Source organism: Gavia stellata, chromosome 4 (assembly GCF_030936135.1).
Source record: "Gavia stellata isolate bGavSte3 chromosome 4, bGavSte3.hap2, whole genome shotgun sequence".
Classification (NCBI taxonomy): domain Eukaryota; kingdom Metazoa; phylum Chordata; class Aves; order Gaviiformes; family Gaviidae; genus Gavia; species Gavia stellata.
This window is the reverse complement of record NC_082597.1, coordinates 38511789-38529458: the sequence shown is the minus strand read 5'-3', so window position 1 is coordinate 38529458 and position 17670 is coordinate 38511789. Positions and strand designations below refer to the sequence as shown.

The 17670-nt window shown below is 40.4% G+C and overlaps 1 protein-coding gene across 1 annotated transcript in view; it reads right to left on the bottom strand.

The window, feature by feature from the left end:
* MSRB3 (methionine sulfoxide reductase B3) overlaps window positions 1-17670 on the bottom strand; it is an 87167-nt gene that overhangs the window by 35801 nt on the left and 33696 nt on the right. Inside the window, 2 exon segments of the mRNA XM_059816548.1 lie at window positions 4904-4932; window positions 15988-16065. Coding sequence (XP_059672531.1) covers window positions 4904-4932; window positions 15988-16065 — 107 coding nt within the window.

Here is a 17670-nt window from a genome sequence, read left to right as displayed (position 1 = left end):
TGTGTGTAGCCGTCCCTCAGGACAGCCTCTAGCTGCATGGGCAGCTATTATAGCTTAATTCCTGATACTAATTGGAATGTTCCCAAAGTATTGACACAAACAGTGATATAAAATCACATAGGTAATCTCTACATTTCATTTGATCTGTATAGAAGCAGGGAGACAGAAGAACGGGTTTTGGAGATGCATCTTTCTTTTTGAGAGAAGCGGGAAGCTGGCACAGCAAATGATGAAGAACACAGCTGAAGGCAGTGTGCGCCCTTGGTCACGCCTCTCTTCTGCCAGTGCATGGATGTATTTCTACAGCACAGTGCTTCCACAACTGTCACTTTATTGCACCCTACGCTCTCTGACTTCCTCCATTCCATATTCCATCCTCTGAGTGACATATATATTAAAAGAAACTCCACTGGAGGCCAGGTGTATTGTCCGGGGATTTGTCCTTTCTTTTTAACACAGAACAAAACTCAAACTTCTCCCCCTTCACAATTTCACTCCCAACACTATCACTTGAATATCACATGCCTCACCTCCACAGTGACATGCAGGATACACCAACTATTACAGGAGATGCCCCAAGAAAACTCCAGCCTTCCCAGTAGGTGATAGGAAACTCACCATTACCATTCCCTGGTGACCAGTGGGCATACTGAGACAGTTTGCATTTTCTATGCTTATTTTTCTATTTCTAAAGTGGGATTAACAGTGTTCAGCGACAGCTTTTGAGACCCACAAATTCTTCCTCTTACGGAACAGCATCATGAAGACTTATTTTTTTCTAAATTAAAAAAAAATCATTCATTAACTGATTATTCCAATAGAATTCTTACATTCTTAAATTCTAAAATTTACTAACCAAGCACATAGCAAAACAAGCATTTTAGACACTACCAAAGTACTAATAATTAGAACAAAATTGTTCCAGCTGTGGTTTACTTTGTCCCCTAACAGATTTTGAGGAAAAAAAGTATTTTTCCTACAACCTTTTTCGCTTTCAAGTACTTTTTTAGGAAAAATCTATTTTCAGTACCAGTGAAATTCATCATATTATGACAGGAAAGTAAAATTGTTTCATTTCATAAGATCTTCTAACAGCATGAAGCTAACCCCATGGTCTCTGAGACAGAAATTCTGGCAGCTATAAAGAATCAGCGGAGAAAAAGAAGTTTCTCAGATGGAACTGTTAGTCATGATATGAAGAATGTGTGTCCCCTACAGATGTTATAGCTATTTATACGATAAATCCCGATCATCACTATAGGAATTTTACAGCCTTCTTTTAAGTTAATGCTTAAGTTCAAATTAATCTTCTTTTGACAATGTTTGCCTAGTATTTCAGTGTTGAACAACATTTCCAGGGTTACATTTACAGTGAGCCTACTGGGCACTTTTAAAGCTGTATTCCAGACTTTGTACTTGCTTCAGAAAGACTTCTTTTAATTCTTCAGTACTTCACAAATATTTCTAGGAAAGACAAGTACAATAAGCACTGATAAATGCTTAACAAGGGCACATCTAGACTTGAAAGTTAACTGGAATTAACATTAGGGTTAATTTAGAGTACGCGACAGGTTGTAGAACAGCTCCCTGGAAGAAAATACTCGTATAATAAAATTACCTCATTCTCACGTTCAACACTTGAACTGTTTTGAGTAACACGAGATAAATGAGAACAAAGCATGTTTGTTCCAGTTTGCGAGATCATTGGTTTACTCAGGAATCACAGTCTGGGGAATTCAAAATGAAATGAGGGATATGAAAACACCTTAAGGTGTCTCCAAGGAACTCAAGGTTGCATAGAGTCATTGGTTTCAAATGGCAGCAGCCCTTTTAAAACCAATGCTACATTTACACACTTCAAAGGCCCGGGTTATGCAGAACATGGTGCCACAGAGGGCACTGCACCCCCTCACACCAGAGAAATATTTTTTTTATGAGGATGCCTCTCTGCCATCACCAATGCATCCTTCCACTCCCTGCCTACACCCTCCTGTTCACTCAGAGGCAGCAGGAGCTCTGGGCTTATTGTCTGGTTTTGGATGGCAAGCTGTTTGGTGGAGAAACAAAAACAGAGAACAGATTTGGGTGGTACATGTTGACTTGATCTCAGTATCTCCACTTCTCTGCTCTCACTTATTGGGAACAAAAGATAAACTCTATGTGCTTTCACTATCTGACTATCAAGAAGAGCTTCTGGGTGGAAGAAGTGAGCACCATCCCTGTAATGGAAAAGCTGCTGTATGTTTCACAAAGATTTTGTTCAGCCTTGGTGCTCCTGGCTGTGAAATGTATTTTGAGGTCATGGACCTTCTGTGATTTCTTTTTTCTTAAAATGCCATTTTTATTGTGTGCTTAATCTGTTTTTTCTACTATCTTTTAACATCTATCTTTGGATGAGACATTGAAAGAGGCAGCACTGGTAAGACTGAACCATTAAACCTCAGTAATTCTCAGTTCCACATACAACATTTGGGGCAAAGCATAAAATGAGACCAGGAGCCCAGCCTGGCCTGGCCAGCCACACACGCTGGCGATCCACAATGGATCACTAGGTGAGGAGCCTTCAACACCTTGGGGGGTGACCAGGGTCCTATGACAGGAAAGCCTGAAACTATTCCAACCAAAGACTCCCCCAGGGATTTAGGGGAAAGGGATCACAAGCAGAAGATGAAAGTGAGACTCTGCAGGAAAAGGAGGAATAAATCTAAGAAATTCCTCAGCCCCAGACCTTCCCATACTGTATCCCTGATGGTACACAAAGCACTTTGAAGTGGGAAGTAGCATAGCACAAGGCTAAAAGTTCCTGTTGACATTCATGGTACCTGCTGATGTTGACACTCAGCAAAATAACGTTAATCACTTGCTGCAAAGAATTCTGGGGCACATCCAGAGAATATTTAGGTGCAGTAAAAAAAGTGGAGACAGAGAAGATCTTGGGTCTTTTACTGCTCATTTACATTTATGTATTTTTTGTGTGGTGTCCTATGAACGGTCTTTACCTCCAAATCCTTTTACAAACTCTGTGCGCTCTGTGCTGTTGGGGAGACAAAACTGCACCGGACATTCAGAAGGCCAGAGCTCTGACCTTGTAAGAATAACACCTAAGAAGTGCCTTCAGAAGAGCAAGGCAGGGAAAGCAACTCTTGTTCTCCAGTCTTTGGGCAACCGGGGTTTCCAACACTCCTGTGTGAGAAATAAGAGACAACCTGCGCCCAGAACACAGACCCAAGCTGAAGGAAAGCAAGCCTATGGAGCCCTCACAGATGAAGAGGAAACATTCAAGAGCTCACGCTCAACCTACAAAGTCCAGTCACTGAGGCCTGGTGACATCTAGTGAGCAGGAATTCGCCATAGCTGTGATGGTGCCAAACTTTTTATCCATACTCTGTCCTCCCTAGGAAAGATCAAACGTCTACCTTCACTGCAAGGACAGTGGCACACAGAATAGTGCACGTAACTGCTTCAGAAGAAAAAGTTAGAAAACTGTTTGTAGCTTACCCCACTGAGCAAATCAAAGTTCTGCAGAGAGCATTTTCCCCTCAACAGAAAAGTGAGACATTTGACATTCTGCTCCACACCATAGTTTTGGTAACTTTATTAAAAGAAAGGGGCTGATGGCAGACAATGTGTGAAGCTATCCCGCCATGTGAAACTGTTTCGTCAAGATCCAAGAAGCAATCTTAGCACAGAGTTCATTCAAGCAATATTTAAAGCAAGTAACCTCAAACTCACAGACTAAAATCATAATAGAAGCAAGATGACTCAAGTATACAAGATGTAGAAATTGGCTATATAAATGCTTCCTGCTGTAGATTTCACTCCTATACAGTTCCAAAGATAAAATCTAATGTGGAAAGAAAAAGCAACTTAATACCTCACATTTCAAACCCAAATCATGCTGTAACTGGGATAAAAGGAAACATGCTATTTCATAAATACTCTGCTTAATATATATTGAAAAAGTCGTATCATTAGCAGCAATTACAATCACTGCAGTAAGCAAACCATATAGAAGATAACATTGGCCTAAATACAAAATTGCCACAATAATATTAGGTTTTCTGTTTAAAGTAGTTGTTTTCATCTTAACAAAAAAACGTATTTTGAATGATCTTTTCAGGCAATGGACATTTCAGCTAGTTCCAGGGCAACAGCCCATTCTTAATTTACTATTGTTTAACTTTAAGGAACACCCAGGAATAGTTAACTGAATAAATAACAGGCTGGTATTAGGATCTCTGTTTCTTCCCCAACTGTTCCCGTTTGCTGTCCTGTGTTTTTTGTCTTGTTAGATACACATTAACCTGTTAGACTGACCTTCACTTCCCTCCCAATCCCTACAACACATTAAAATTCTTTAAAAAGACAACTTGAGAGAGACTGCCTTTTGGTAAACCTCCTAAAGCGAGCTCTACAGACTGGTCTGGCATGCGTTGTGTACATACATCTGTCACGAAAATTTGATGACAAATCATCTGCTTCCTGACAGATAGGCTGGACTGACTTCAAATTCCCATGAAATGTCTTTGTCCACCAGGAAGAAAAACACTCTCCTTTAAAGCAGTGATCATTCTCAAACTTCACTTCAATCCTCCATTTCCTTTAGTCTGTATTATCATTTATTTGTACTATAATTTTTCTGGATCAATTAAAGCCTGTCGCAAGATACATCTGCCTGATCATCTTTTGGGAAAATGTAGAGAGACAGGAACTAACGAAAGGAATGAAAGTAAATGTTTCACAGTAATAATGCTGTTTTCAGAGGGTGAGAAATGAAGATCCTTTTTAAGACTGACCTACCCCAGTTTGTTTAAAACTAAACTGAACTTGAACTGATAAACTACTCTTTTGAGATTAACCTGAATAGTGTACATTCAGCAAAACACTGTAAATCTAAACATACCTGAATTGGAGTCAAACTTTGTTTCTGACCTGCAAAAGAAAATAAAAAGATTGTAAGTTACAAGAACTGCTTTATGCCATAAAAGCCATTTGTCAGACTGATCCCCCAACAAATTCCGTCTTTAGCAAGACTGTCTACCTCTGTATGTTAATACTTAATGCATTCAAGGGCATTTGAACCCAAATAATAACTATTACCTTTAACATTTTGGGTTTTTTACCATGTAGAGTTACAAAGATGTTTTAAAAGACAAATCACAAAATGAATGCAGAAAATAGAATATAAATTTAAAACAGGATTAAATTATATGCTGTGAATCCTGGAACACAGTTGTTCCTATGAAATAAATATTGTTTTCATTCATTTTCATTTTTGAAAAGTCATTAAGAGGATTTAATTTATTCATGAATGTTTCCAATCTATTTTTGAAGCAGATACCATTTCATTAATGTCATATGTATTGTATCCAATGATCTGTACTTAATTGTATAACATCCTAGGAGGGTTTTGTTTGTGTGTGTCTTCAATTTACTCACTCTGCACATAGGAATAAGTGGTTTGATTTTCTTAAAAGTGGAAAGCAGGGGGTGGGAGAGAAGGAGAGAGGAAGGGAGCCAGACCTAAATTTCAGCTTATTTTAAAGTCTTTGCAAACAGACAATGATGTGTGCATTATGCACCATTGGTTTTGGTTGTGCACTGCAGATTTTTCTCTCTCTAACAAGTAGTGTTTTCTTCTAAGGGCTCAGCACTTAGCAAATGAACCCTATAACCTGTATATTTAATAAAAGGAAGAAAAAATTAGCCCTTGTGGGAACATCATGTTTCAGATATAGGTTAATAATACTTGTAAATGTAGAAGCCTTTGAAGATCTCAATTCAACTGTGGGAAAACTTAAGTTGGGTAATTACTCTCAAGATGCTGCTGATGTGCTGTCAAGCAGAATTAACCCTATGACTAGGCCTATCTACACAATCTGCTATAAGACAGCATTGTCTATATCAAGCTCTCAAACCAATTAACGGGCATGTTCAATCAGATTTATATTGCCCACTAACAATCACTTGTACACATGGTCATGGCTGTCACAGCAGGACACAAGGTTTGACCAGCAGGAGACCTGTTAAAGGATGTTACGCTAGCAGCAAAATGCATTTCCCCAGAAATTCTAAGGAGGAAGTATAATGTTGGATCCTTTTACATTGCATCAGGGAGGGGATGTATTTTGGGAAGTTACAGTCCTTTTTTCAAAAATAAAAGACTGAAGCTCAAGAACTAATTGCAGATTTATTTTCTTCTTTTATTTTATAAGCTTATACATGCAGGTACATGTAGATGTATTTTACATGTACTCTATATATTGGCATTGTAATCCCGTACCAAAGATCTATGCTACAGCAAACAAATATCAAACCAATCATGATATAAAAAATGAACATGTTCACACTATTAGTTACAATTAAAGCCATCAGAAAGGAAACAACTCCCTTCTCCCTCGCTGCTCATTCTCCACCTCCCCCCAGTGCTCACAATCTTTTATGTCTTAAATGTAACTCTCAGGTGGTGAAAAGATGGAAGGGAAAAAAACATAGCTTATCTTCCTAATTGGTACTTACAAAGTGCCACCAAAAGCACTGAACAGAGAAAGTATGTTGCTGGTGTGCCTTCACGAATACCACCACCCATAACTGCCCAGGGCACCAGCCCATGCTCCCGTTAGGCAACGTATCGCACTTGGTATTTGCACCCAGCAGGATAAAGTCCCCGCCCTGCGAAAGGTGCATGCCAGTAACTGGGGGGAATTCCACCAAGTTCCAGGTAAAGCCACTTACTCAGTATTTTATTTACAGTATTTTCCTCAAGCTGCAGTATATCTGTCTAGATTGTTCTCTCTTGCTCATAACTGTATCAGCAACACCTCATTACCTACATAGTCAGAGACAACGTACAGATCTTAGACTCAGCATCTGTTTATCCGCACGATCAACTTCTTGCTGCCTAAATTCTAGATACTTGCTATTAGTTGGTCAAACAAAGACCCTGGTTCTCAGCCTGCATGGCTTGGCATGGACGTATGCACTGCAACTTGTGGCATCAACAAACTGGCCCAGGGGCCAAGATGGCAGAGAGTATGTGGGGAGGAGGGTCACAAGGGTCACTGGTCACTGTAATGAGTACCAAAGCTCCAAACAGTCATTAATTACTGGACAACAAATCAGGAAACTGATACAGGGCGATAAATGAATAGAACTTTGTCTGGCAACAGCAGAATAGCTATGAAAGAAAACACAACATGGGAGGTAGCACTAGAAGCCATCAAGAGGAGGAGGGTCACCTACGTTACGGTCACCATGTCACATTGAGAAAACAATGCAAAATTTAGGACGCAGTGTTACAGAAATTGTTAGAGATCTTAGAAAGGCACAGAAAAAAGGGAGGAAAATAATGAAGCACCTTTGGCATTACAAATAAGCAACAACTAGCAGATGTGAGAGAAGCACTCTGCGAGAAGCACTCTGCAAGAACACAAAGTCATCTTGACTACTTGAAGGATCGACAAAGCTTCCAGCAATTTCAATGGAACCAGCACTTGTCCCCTAGATCTTCAGTATTTACATCTTTTTCTTGACAGCATGCTAGACAAAGGTATCAGAAACTAGTTGCACATAGGTGTTAAAAATATGCAACTAAAAACCGGTCAATAAATAGGATAAAATTAAATGCTGAAAGTACGTCCCAAAGGGATGTTCTGCTACACACAAAAATATTCACTCTGACTCCTTCATACTTTTAAGCCTACATTAACTAGATGGAAAAACTTCTCTGTACATTGTTATCAATGTACATACTCTGATATCCAACCTAAGCGTTCTACCAAACAAGATGCACCTTACAGAGCCAGGCACTGACTTTACAAACGGTCTTTTATCATTTATCACACCAAGAGAGAAAAACACCACCAACAAACAGTGAATAGCTTTGTGCATATTTTCTCTACTTTTGCCCCACTGGAGTACTCTGAAAGTTAGGGAATCATTCATTCATAAATATCTTTGGAAAGGAGTCTATACGCACAAAGAGAGCAAGACTATATTTATAAAGTGCTTTCCATTTCCAACTGTAATGAGACTCAAATACACAGGGCAATACAAATGCCAAGTAGCTCATCTACCTACACACAGTATGCAAGGAAACAGTGAGCTACTGGAAAGGTTTAGCTAAGGACAAGGTGCCACAATACTTTTAAAGATCCTGGAAATAATTAAATCAAACACAAACAATAAAATATATGACGGTCACTTTATCTGAACTGCAAAGAGGCACAGGATTTTGACCTGTTCTTTTTAAAAGGCACCGTAAACCAGATGTTCAGACTGCCAAGTACTGAGAAAGAGAGAGAAACAGAGTAATGATAATCACCATCTGTTCCTATAGTGTGAATTTTCAACTACTGCTTCCGAAGTATGAGTGCAATTGTTCAGTGCCACGTACTGCAGCATGACCAGACACACTACAGCTGAAGCTAACATAGATCTGCTATTTGCCAGTGAAGTGGGCTTTTGGCAAGAAGAGGGGAAAGAGGACTTGCTGCAGAACCTCTACTGCTGCATTACAACTGCCTTTTTCTTTCACCCTTCTTGATGAAGTCTTTATCAGGTTTATTCAGGTTTTTTTGAAGCCCAGCAGTGGGAACAACAGCCTTTGAAAGCCCCACAGCTCTCTCAGAAAGCACCTGATGAAACCTCTGCAGTTCTGATCCTTTCATTTTAACACTGAAGGAGTCATTGACTCCTCTTGGCTTTCTTACATCTTTGCATTAGCAGTTTATACCAGGTTCTTCCTTTGTAAGGTTTTGCTTCAAGGATGCTGAACACAACATTGGTAGGGGCAGACATTCAAAATACTATTCCCCTCTGAAAAGGACTTTGATTGAATAAAGATCCGTTGCCGTTGTAAAGATGATAGCTGCAGCTTTGGTACATCTTCATTTTCAAAGAAAGAACTTTATTCCATATTGGCATGGGCAGTTTGCTGAAGAGACAAGGATCTGGCAGGCGCCTGATGCAATCCAAGCCACCAATATCCTGGCCCAGGTGACTGAGGAGAATAAAATCATTCCTCTCTCTTTCCCATTTGCCCCCAAAAGTACAGAAAATACACAGTTGGAGTATCAGTGTTCTTGGCTACAGCACTGCTAGCAAGATAAAGAAGGCCAGGACAGAAATGCTCAGTTGTGAACATGTCCCTAGACACTGTGTCAGCCCATATCACGTTCAGGGAACTAGCACTCTCCTAGACAGGACCTAGGCAAGCTGCAGGGGAGGTTCAGGCCAGGGACCATTCCCCACAAGCAGGATGAATCAGGCCACTCTGTTTCAGAGGAGAGGAATTTAGGCTAACAAACACAAGCCATGTCTTGTCACTTGCCTTTAGGGCCAGAGAAGAGGCTTTTGTCCATTTTATTTACAAGTATGGACATAGTCCTTCTGAAAACGCAAACCATTACTTGGAAGCAGTCACTGATCTTACTCATGAGCGCAAGTTCCAAGTAACAAGGCAAGCTTCCAGAAAGAAAAACGCAGCAGTATTTCAATGTAAAAATTAATACCTGATGTAACTATCTAGGAATTTATGAGACCCACACCATCAGGGAATTTGAAAAGTCCCCGAGCATTTAAGAACCAAGTAGTTCCTCGGGCAGCAGCAGGAGCAAAGCTAGGCTTGCTGCTGCATTGTGGCCAGGGGACAGATCCCGTGGTGTCCAAGGCGGCAAAACTACTCACAGGTAATTCTCAGAGCTGGACATTCATAATGACTCTCTCTCTTCCACCCTCATGTAGATTCTCTGTTATAATACAATAATATATATATTATTTACAACAATAATATCTGATATAACCTAATAATACAGTTGAGCTCTTGTTCAGGTCTCTCCTCAGAGAGAGCTTGAATGTGATCTCTCTCCCGACTTCATGAAAGTTTTAAGAACTTAGTATCTTTGAGGTTTAATAGCTACTCCCCTGCCAAATTTGGCTGAAATTGGCAAGTAGATTAAATGATACAGTTTTATTATTAGGAAAGGACTGTCACACAGACAGCACGATGCTGTAAGCCTTACTTCCTTAGGAAGCCCGGTTAAAGATATATTTTTAATCTCGCTTTTCTAGACTACAGAAAAAAGATGGATTCACTGTTGATGGATGCTACAACAATTTCTGTTCTGCATGTTGATGAAAAGCCAAATTCAAAATGAGCATTTTAACATCATCTTAGTCAATGAGTAGTCTCTGGGCGAGTTCTGTCCAGAGTTTATTTTAATGTGAGAGTTATAAACAGATAAATGTAGAAATCTACAGCTTCTGCAGTCATAATCCGTAACAATCTTTCCTACCTGATTTTTACTTCAGGTACATACATACACATAGTAAAACACAAGGTAGGTTAAGACTAGCTGAAAATTAGTTCTTCCAAGCAGGATGACTGATGAACAGTCAATACAAAGCAGCGTGAATTTCAAACAGGGGAAATTACGTATCAGACTTAAAAGTTTACAAAGAATCTATTGAAATTTTGCAGTGAAAATATCAATGAAATTCTTAGTAAAATCAGTGGAAGTTATGTATACACATCTATAGGATAATGGAAATTTTTGCCTTCATGTCCTCTTATTTCTAAGTACCTTCAACAAGGATTCAGCTGTGCTCAGCAATAAGTGAATCAAAACAATTTCACAGGCTTGTCTCAATGAGACCTTGAAATATTTAAAATGTTCCTTTTCAAGTCCCCCTTTCCTTCTTTTTTGAATCCTAACACATTTCTCCTAGGAAATCTACATCAATATTTGCCTTTTGGAAAGGATACTTGTTGAAATGTTCTCTGCCTAGCAAACTGTGAGATCCCCCATATTTCTGTACTTGTTTTCACTGCTGGAGATGGTATTACCCAGAAAACACAAGCAAAAGGAAATCTCAGGTTTGCTGTTGTATTGGCTTGTAGCTGGCAGTCTCATCCAACTTGCTCCTTGCGCACCCAGTGACCTTGGCCTGCAGTAATTCAGACAGTGCCTTATTACATTTGTAGGCAGCAACCAGCTCAGTACAATAGAGCTGATCTAGTGAAAAAACAAGACCAGGTGGCTTCTGGATCAAGGGAAAAAATGAGATTGTTTCTTGTTTTCCAAACTTGCTCTTGCTGTCCTAATCCTTAACATAAAAATCTTTCCAGACTTCATTGCTTGTATAAGTGCAGTGAAATGAACATTCAGCACCAGCCAAGAAGCTGCCAGTTAGAGGATATTAAAAAATACTCACGAGCTGATTAGGAGTGCAGAATCATTTGCCATAATGACTGCAGCTCCCTTACGCCACACTTGCCAAGCATGCAGTGAAAGCCTTTCCCCAAGAGCCACCCAGCAGCTTCACCCAAGGGCAGAATTGTACCGTTCTTGCTCCAAGGGGCTCTTGAGGACCAGGAGGAAAAAGTCCGGTTCCAAACTACCACAGAAATCGGTGATCACCAGGTCACGCTCCAGTGATGGCCCCATGCTACAGCTGTGATAAGCTGTACACTACTTAGCCCATTTTCAGCATTCAGGTAGAATTAGATGTGGATTCAGCATTCAGATACGTTCACATGTGGAAGATGCCACGGGCTGTATTCACAAAGCAACTTTACGGCAGGGACTGCAGTGAATACGGCATTCATAATGATGGTCATCCTCAGAGGTGGATTAAACCTCTATATTCTAGATGGCTCCGAGGAAGACAAACACTTTGCTATCTTGATTTTGGGTGAGATGATTAGGAGTGTGTAACAATTTGTCATCCAGCAGTGACACAGCAGACTCAAAACAATAGCTGGTTTCATCCAAAAAATGATGAAACAAGAAGAACCCAATGGTCAATGATAACAACTTTACTAATTTTTAACTCCATCATCCTTTTCTAGGGCACAGTCACAAAAAATTGCAGAAACTCTTTCAAGTTTTAAGATCCTCAAGCTTCTTGGAGCTACACAAGATCTAGTAAAAATCTGGGTTTGGATGAGAACTGTTTGGTAACACTACCTGCTGACTGATTCCTACACTGGCGAGAGCCAACTTACTCCAAACAAATGTTATTAAACAGAAGCTGCTGGTTTTGACAAAGTTTTGTGAGGAAACTAAGAGTCAGTCAGGGTGGATGAAGTTGCTCAAGTAGTTCTATCAGATCTTATTAGAGATACTCCAGCAGTTACTTCAGACGGGCTCTCCTAGCCAGACAGCCAGTGCTGATTTGTCATTTGGCCTGCTCAATGGACATAAAGATTATTAAGAAAGCTTAAAGACAATTAATTAAGCACTCAGCACTGGAGCAAGGAAATTCCTTGTATAGATCTAGCCTGGTGATTGAAATCCTCCCTTGTGTTGTAAAGACAAGAGTGGTACAATGCTAATGGCACTGCAACGTTGCCCAGCCATGCTTTGCTTTTCTCATGATTTGCTTTTGGATGTCTGAGAGATGTTGAGAAGACCTGACACAGTTCAACAAAAATCAAATGAAAACATGACATGAATAAGGGTGTTGCTATTTCTCCTAGCGCATGTTCAGAAGAGCCAACACCATTACCAAGAATTCCTTCCAGGAAGCAATAAAGGCAGCAGTGGGTGATTTATGAAGACTTGGCAATTCAGTCCTTGGCCCTAAAAATTGGAAACTGACACAATAATAATATTTCTTTTTTTAAAAGGAAATAATTCTCCCAGGCTTCCCAGTTCCCATCTATATCACACCTTTCTCACACAGTCTTGCACATGGTAAAGGACATGACCGTGGTTTATTAAATATGGAATAGCTTCTCTCCTATGGCAGTAGCGCGAGTCATGGATTTCACTCAGGTCCATTCTAACCTCCTCTTGCCATGGCTGTGGACAGAATGGTATTTTTGCATAATGTACAAGAAAATGCCTTGAAAAATTGAAGTAGGTGCAATCTTGCAAATACACTTGGCCCTTAGAAAACACTGAGGATTTGAGTGGCGTAGGTGGCATTCTGTGAACTGAAACAGAAACACACAACCTTGCCACAGAGGCTGTCCAGCCATGATAAACATGGCTCACAAAAAATTAACACGAGCAGGTATAGTTGATAAGAATGGCTTTTTCTTTGGCTTATTAGTTTTTTATCGGATCAATGTGCTGCACTGAGACATGCTCCAGTCACACCAGGTGAGGTCCAGTGAAGGGGAAGCTATGAAAAAACACCCTAGAGAAAGGTGGGGGGAGCAGGACTGCTTCTTTTAGCATAAGCCTGCAGCTAGATTGGAGTAAGTGTAACACAAAACCACATAAGGGCTGGCTTGCAGAAAAAGGAGGTCCTTGAGATTAGTTTATTGTCTCTCTCATTTATTGCTTTCTTTAAGCAGCTGTACTGGGATGTAGGAGACTGTCTGGCATGAAAGTTCAGAGATGGAATAATTAGATTCAACGGCATGATTATGGATTTTATGTGTGAGGCACCTTTGATTGCGGAAAAAGTTAAAGCATGTTCTCCATAAAGCTTGGGAGGTTTCTTGTAACACTAGTACAAGTAGGTAGATGAAGAGATGTTAAATTCCTAATTGTTTCTTTTATCTTTCCTGTGATAGAGGCAGATTTCTGTTTTAAATACGTACCAAAACCCAGGTCTTTCATCTGGAGTGTAAAATTCATGTGTTCCCTGACCTCGTGTGTCACATGGTAATGAAACAACGTAAATCAGAAATGTTAAAAGTTAAAGTTTGTTAATACTACTGCTGAAGCTCCAGTCTCTTTCCCGGTTAAACTGACAGGTCCATAGTCCAAATATATATATTTACAGATTACACCGACACAAAGAAAAAAAATTAATGGACACCCAATGAGAAACAAATGGAAATGCAAGTTTCAGATGACTATCTGGAAATTAAAAAAAAAACAAACCCACCACAAAAGCAACCTGTATTTTAAATGGAGCAATGGACTTTCTTTGTATTGTACTACCACCTTACTCCTCAGAAAATACTTTGGTGATTTACACTCTGTGGGGAAAATTTAGTAAATAGCATACATTTTGCATTCTATGCAAAATGCATATCTATGTTTCCTTCTCGCTTTTTTAGCTGTCTGGGCTGAAGCAGTCACCAAGATACAGGAATGTATCTTCCCTAGTTGAGGAAGACATTATATACTGATATTTTGGGGTCATTAAACAAAAGAAGATGGACCCCTATCGGCCTCTCCATTTGTTCCCACCCTTGCCAGCCACTTCAGAACAACCGGCTGAATTCGAGGTAAAGCAAAGGTGACAAGAGCTCACAAAGCAACACAAAGACATTGGGGAGACTGGGCTAAGGCCAGTCCAGCCTTGGGACACAATCAGCAAGGTGCTTTTTTCAGGTGCCCACTGGCCTGGGATTTATTAAAAATAAAAAACAACTTCCCTCTTTCCCTCTCTCTCCTCCCATAAAATCCATGGGGAGTCTCAAAGAGAATCTGAAAACAGGGACATTTCCATATAGCTCATTTCACATAGAGAATCCAACTCATGAACTCAAAAAAGTCAAGACTGCGCCAAAGCATACTGCGCACTTGAGATAATCACAGGTAAGTCTCATATTGCAGGTTTTTCCCATATTAAATGGATTGTGAAAGCAACTGGAAAATAGTTCACATTCATTTATGTGAACTACTGCTATCCAAATCTCACCCCACAAAAACCCCTACTCTTTCTCCAGCAGACGACAGAAAGGAAGCCAGTCTTGAAGGCAGAAGGTGAAATCCTGGCTCCACAGTATTCATTTGCCAAATTTGAATTGACTTCAACCGAGCCAGGATTTCCCCCATAAAGATTTAGCTATAGGAAGCAGGGGAATGTCTAAATGGCAGAGTAGAAAACCAGGTAATGGAGATTTTAGATCCCCACTTTGTACCCCGAAGCCAAGCACCACAGTAACACATGATATGAGAATATTGCCTTGGCTGAGTTCGTAACGATCAGTTTTCCAACTCAAAAGATTCACGTTATTACTGAAGTTTCTGCAGGTAATCCTCCTAACATAAGGAAGGAGGAATCAAACATAACAGAGATGAAGTGCTTCTTTCATCTTTACAGACAGTCTCTTGAGAACAACTATCACTGCCACATCTGGTGATTCTGGAGCTACATCAATTTTATTTTCCTTTGTAACCTATTACTGATCCAATTTTCTCTGTTATTAGCGCTATCCTGACCATCCTGCTCCATGCTGCTGTAAAGGTACCTCTTCAAGCGAGAGGGACTGAGTCAGTGTGAACTGAGGGAAAAAAACAAGCAAAAAAATGAAATACTTCATCAGAATGAACACAAGCAGCCAGAAACAAGAAAAAACACATAAACAACAACTGAATGTGTGCAGAACAATGCAGTGATTAAGAGAATTCAATCAGCACTGCTTCGAGTTCCAAATTTAGAGCCGTAATTCCCACAGTACTGCTAAACAATATTTTTCATGCAAGACATGAAAGTTTTTATTTCTTTCTTAATCCTTGCCTCAGTTCCTAACCCAGCTCTCCATGTGTGCTAATTGGGATGCATGAAAATTCAGTAAGTAATGCAATTTTCCTGGGTTTTGTTTTCTTAACTGCTTGAATTCTAAAAAAAGCATCTACTTTTTTCTTCATTATTGGATACAATGCCCTAGCATGGATGCAGCATCACCACCTGAGATCCAGATCTCAAAGCTACCTGTGAGTAACGCTAACAGCTAAAACTCCTGTCTGTCAGTGCAGTGAAAGACTGTGTTACAATTACTCGGCATGGCTGTGTAAGAAGAGGGGAAAAAAAAAAAAGAATTACTACTTTTTTTACAGTCAATTACCTATTTGACCAGAATGTTATCTTATTTACCAGAATTTTTGATCTTTACTATGAGACTAATTTTACTATAGCATTATGATTTACATTACTTCTCATGTATCCCTTGTCAATTTGAATGACTTAAATGATCTTATACAATTACGTAAGTAGTGGAATATGCACTAGATTACAGGGGAACACAGCACATAAACTAAGAGACAGAAATCTCAAAACTATATTTAGCATACTCACTTGAATAAAGGGGTCCCACAAACAACACATTTGTATATTCCTTGAGCTTTATGATGTGTGTACTCCCCCTCAAAGGCACTGGGAAAACAACAAAACTACATTTTAAGAACAAATAAAGGAATTCGGGTTTTTTTTAAATTATTAAATTAGCTAAGACCTTAGAAAAACGTTACAGAAAAACCCCACGATTTAAAAGTTGGCAGTTGTTTTCCATTAAAGGCAGCAAATAAAGCAGGCACAGGAAAAGGGGAATGTCCTCATTAGCGTGCCTCAGGTGTTATGTATCATGCAAGAGGAAGCAAATTGTCCCACAGTTCAAAGGAGAGAACAACAACAACGAGAAAAAAGGAAAAAGTGGAACCTTCCCCTATTCGGCAAGTGAAATGTAAGTTTTTGTCAAGACGGATTGTCTGACGTGTAGCTCAACCTGACGCTCTTCCCTAGGTCTGTTTTTAGGAAACGTGTCGGCGGTAGGCTCAGCTGCTAGGGCAGGGGTGCGAAGCGCCGGGGTGCCTGCCGCCCGGGAGCTGTGAAGCCGTGGTGCTGGGTCAGGCCGCGATGGGCTGCCAAGGCGACAGAGGCATTGTAGCTGAAAATGAAATAATTGGCCCACGATTTCAAGCTGTGTGCGCCTTATATTTTTAGCTGAAAAGCAATATTACAGCTTTAAGGGAATATTTTTGTAAGTTAACAATCTAAAAGGCTAGGAGGTCATTCATCTAATACGAATCAGCTGCGCTAGCCCAACAAAAAGCCTATGTGCTCGGCAGCTTGTTTTTATTATCCTTTCACCCTTTTTATGAGGTCCAATTTTTTTTTATAAACAGGATTTTTAAGAATGACCTAATCTCCGATTGTTTGTGTGCATTAAATCACGTTGTTGGTCCCGTACACAAGAGCGAGGAGGGCCGGGGGGGAAGGCAGGCCTCCCGGCAGAGGCCAACATCCCCCTGCCCCTGCGGGGCTGCGGGAGGACGAAGGGGGCCGGGGCGGAGAGGGGGATCGTCCCCCCTCGGCGAAGTCAGCCACCGGTACGCGCTGTCAGGAGGAGTGCTGCCGATCAACCAGGACCCCACGTGCGGTGGAGAGCCCTTTCAGGTCGTGAATGAAAACAAGCAGTTACATCATTAGTACATTTGGAGCAGAGGTAAAGCCAGGGCCTTATGCCAAGCTCAGTGGTATAAATTAGACAACAAAAAATGGCTAGGCCTTGGCAAGTTACCGTCATGCTGGAATCAGCTGAGAGAGAGACTTTATTCACCGAAAACAGTCTTGGAAGCCAGTCCTTTTTTTTTTCTCCAGGACGCGGGGCTGGCTTCCAGCGACTAAAGCCATGTGAGGGCAGTTATTGAAAATTTTTGACATTCCAACCACAAATGAGCCAATAAATACCTTCTCCACATGTGCTTCAAAAAGAAATTGGAGTGGGGTGGAAAAGAACTAAATTATGCTACCTTCCTTCTGCAGCCAAAACGTCTATACTTACAATGGCCACCTTCAAAACTCCAGCCTCCTGGCACAGGGCCATTTCCCTCGTGGTTCTGCTTACTGCAATGTCTTCCAAAAAAAGTGTGCCTAAACCACTATTACTTCCACACATTTTGTAGTAAACTGAAAACAGACTCTAAACATGAGCCCGGTGACTTTATAAGACATGCAGTGTTCATTAAAAGTCACACAGGA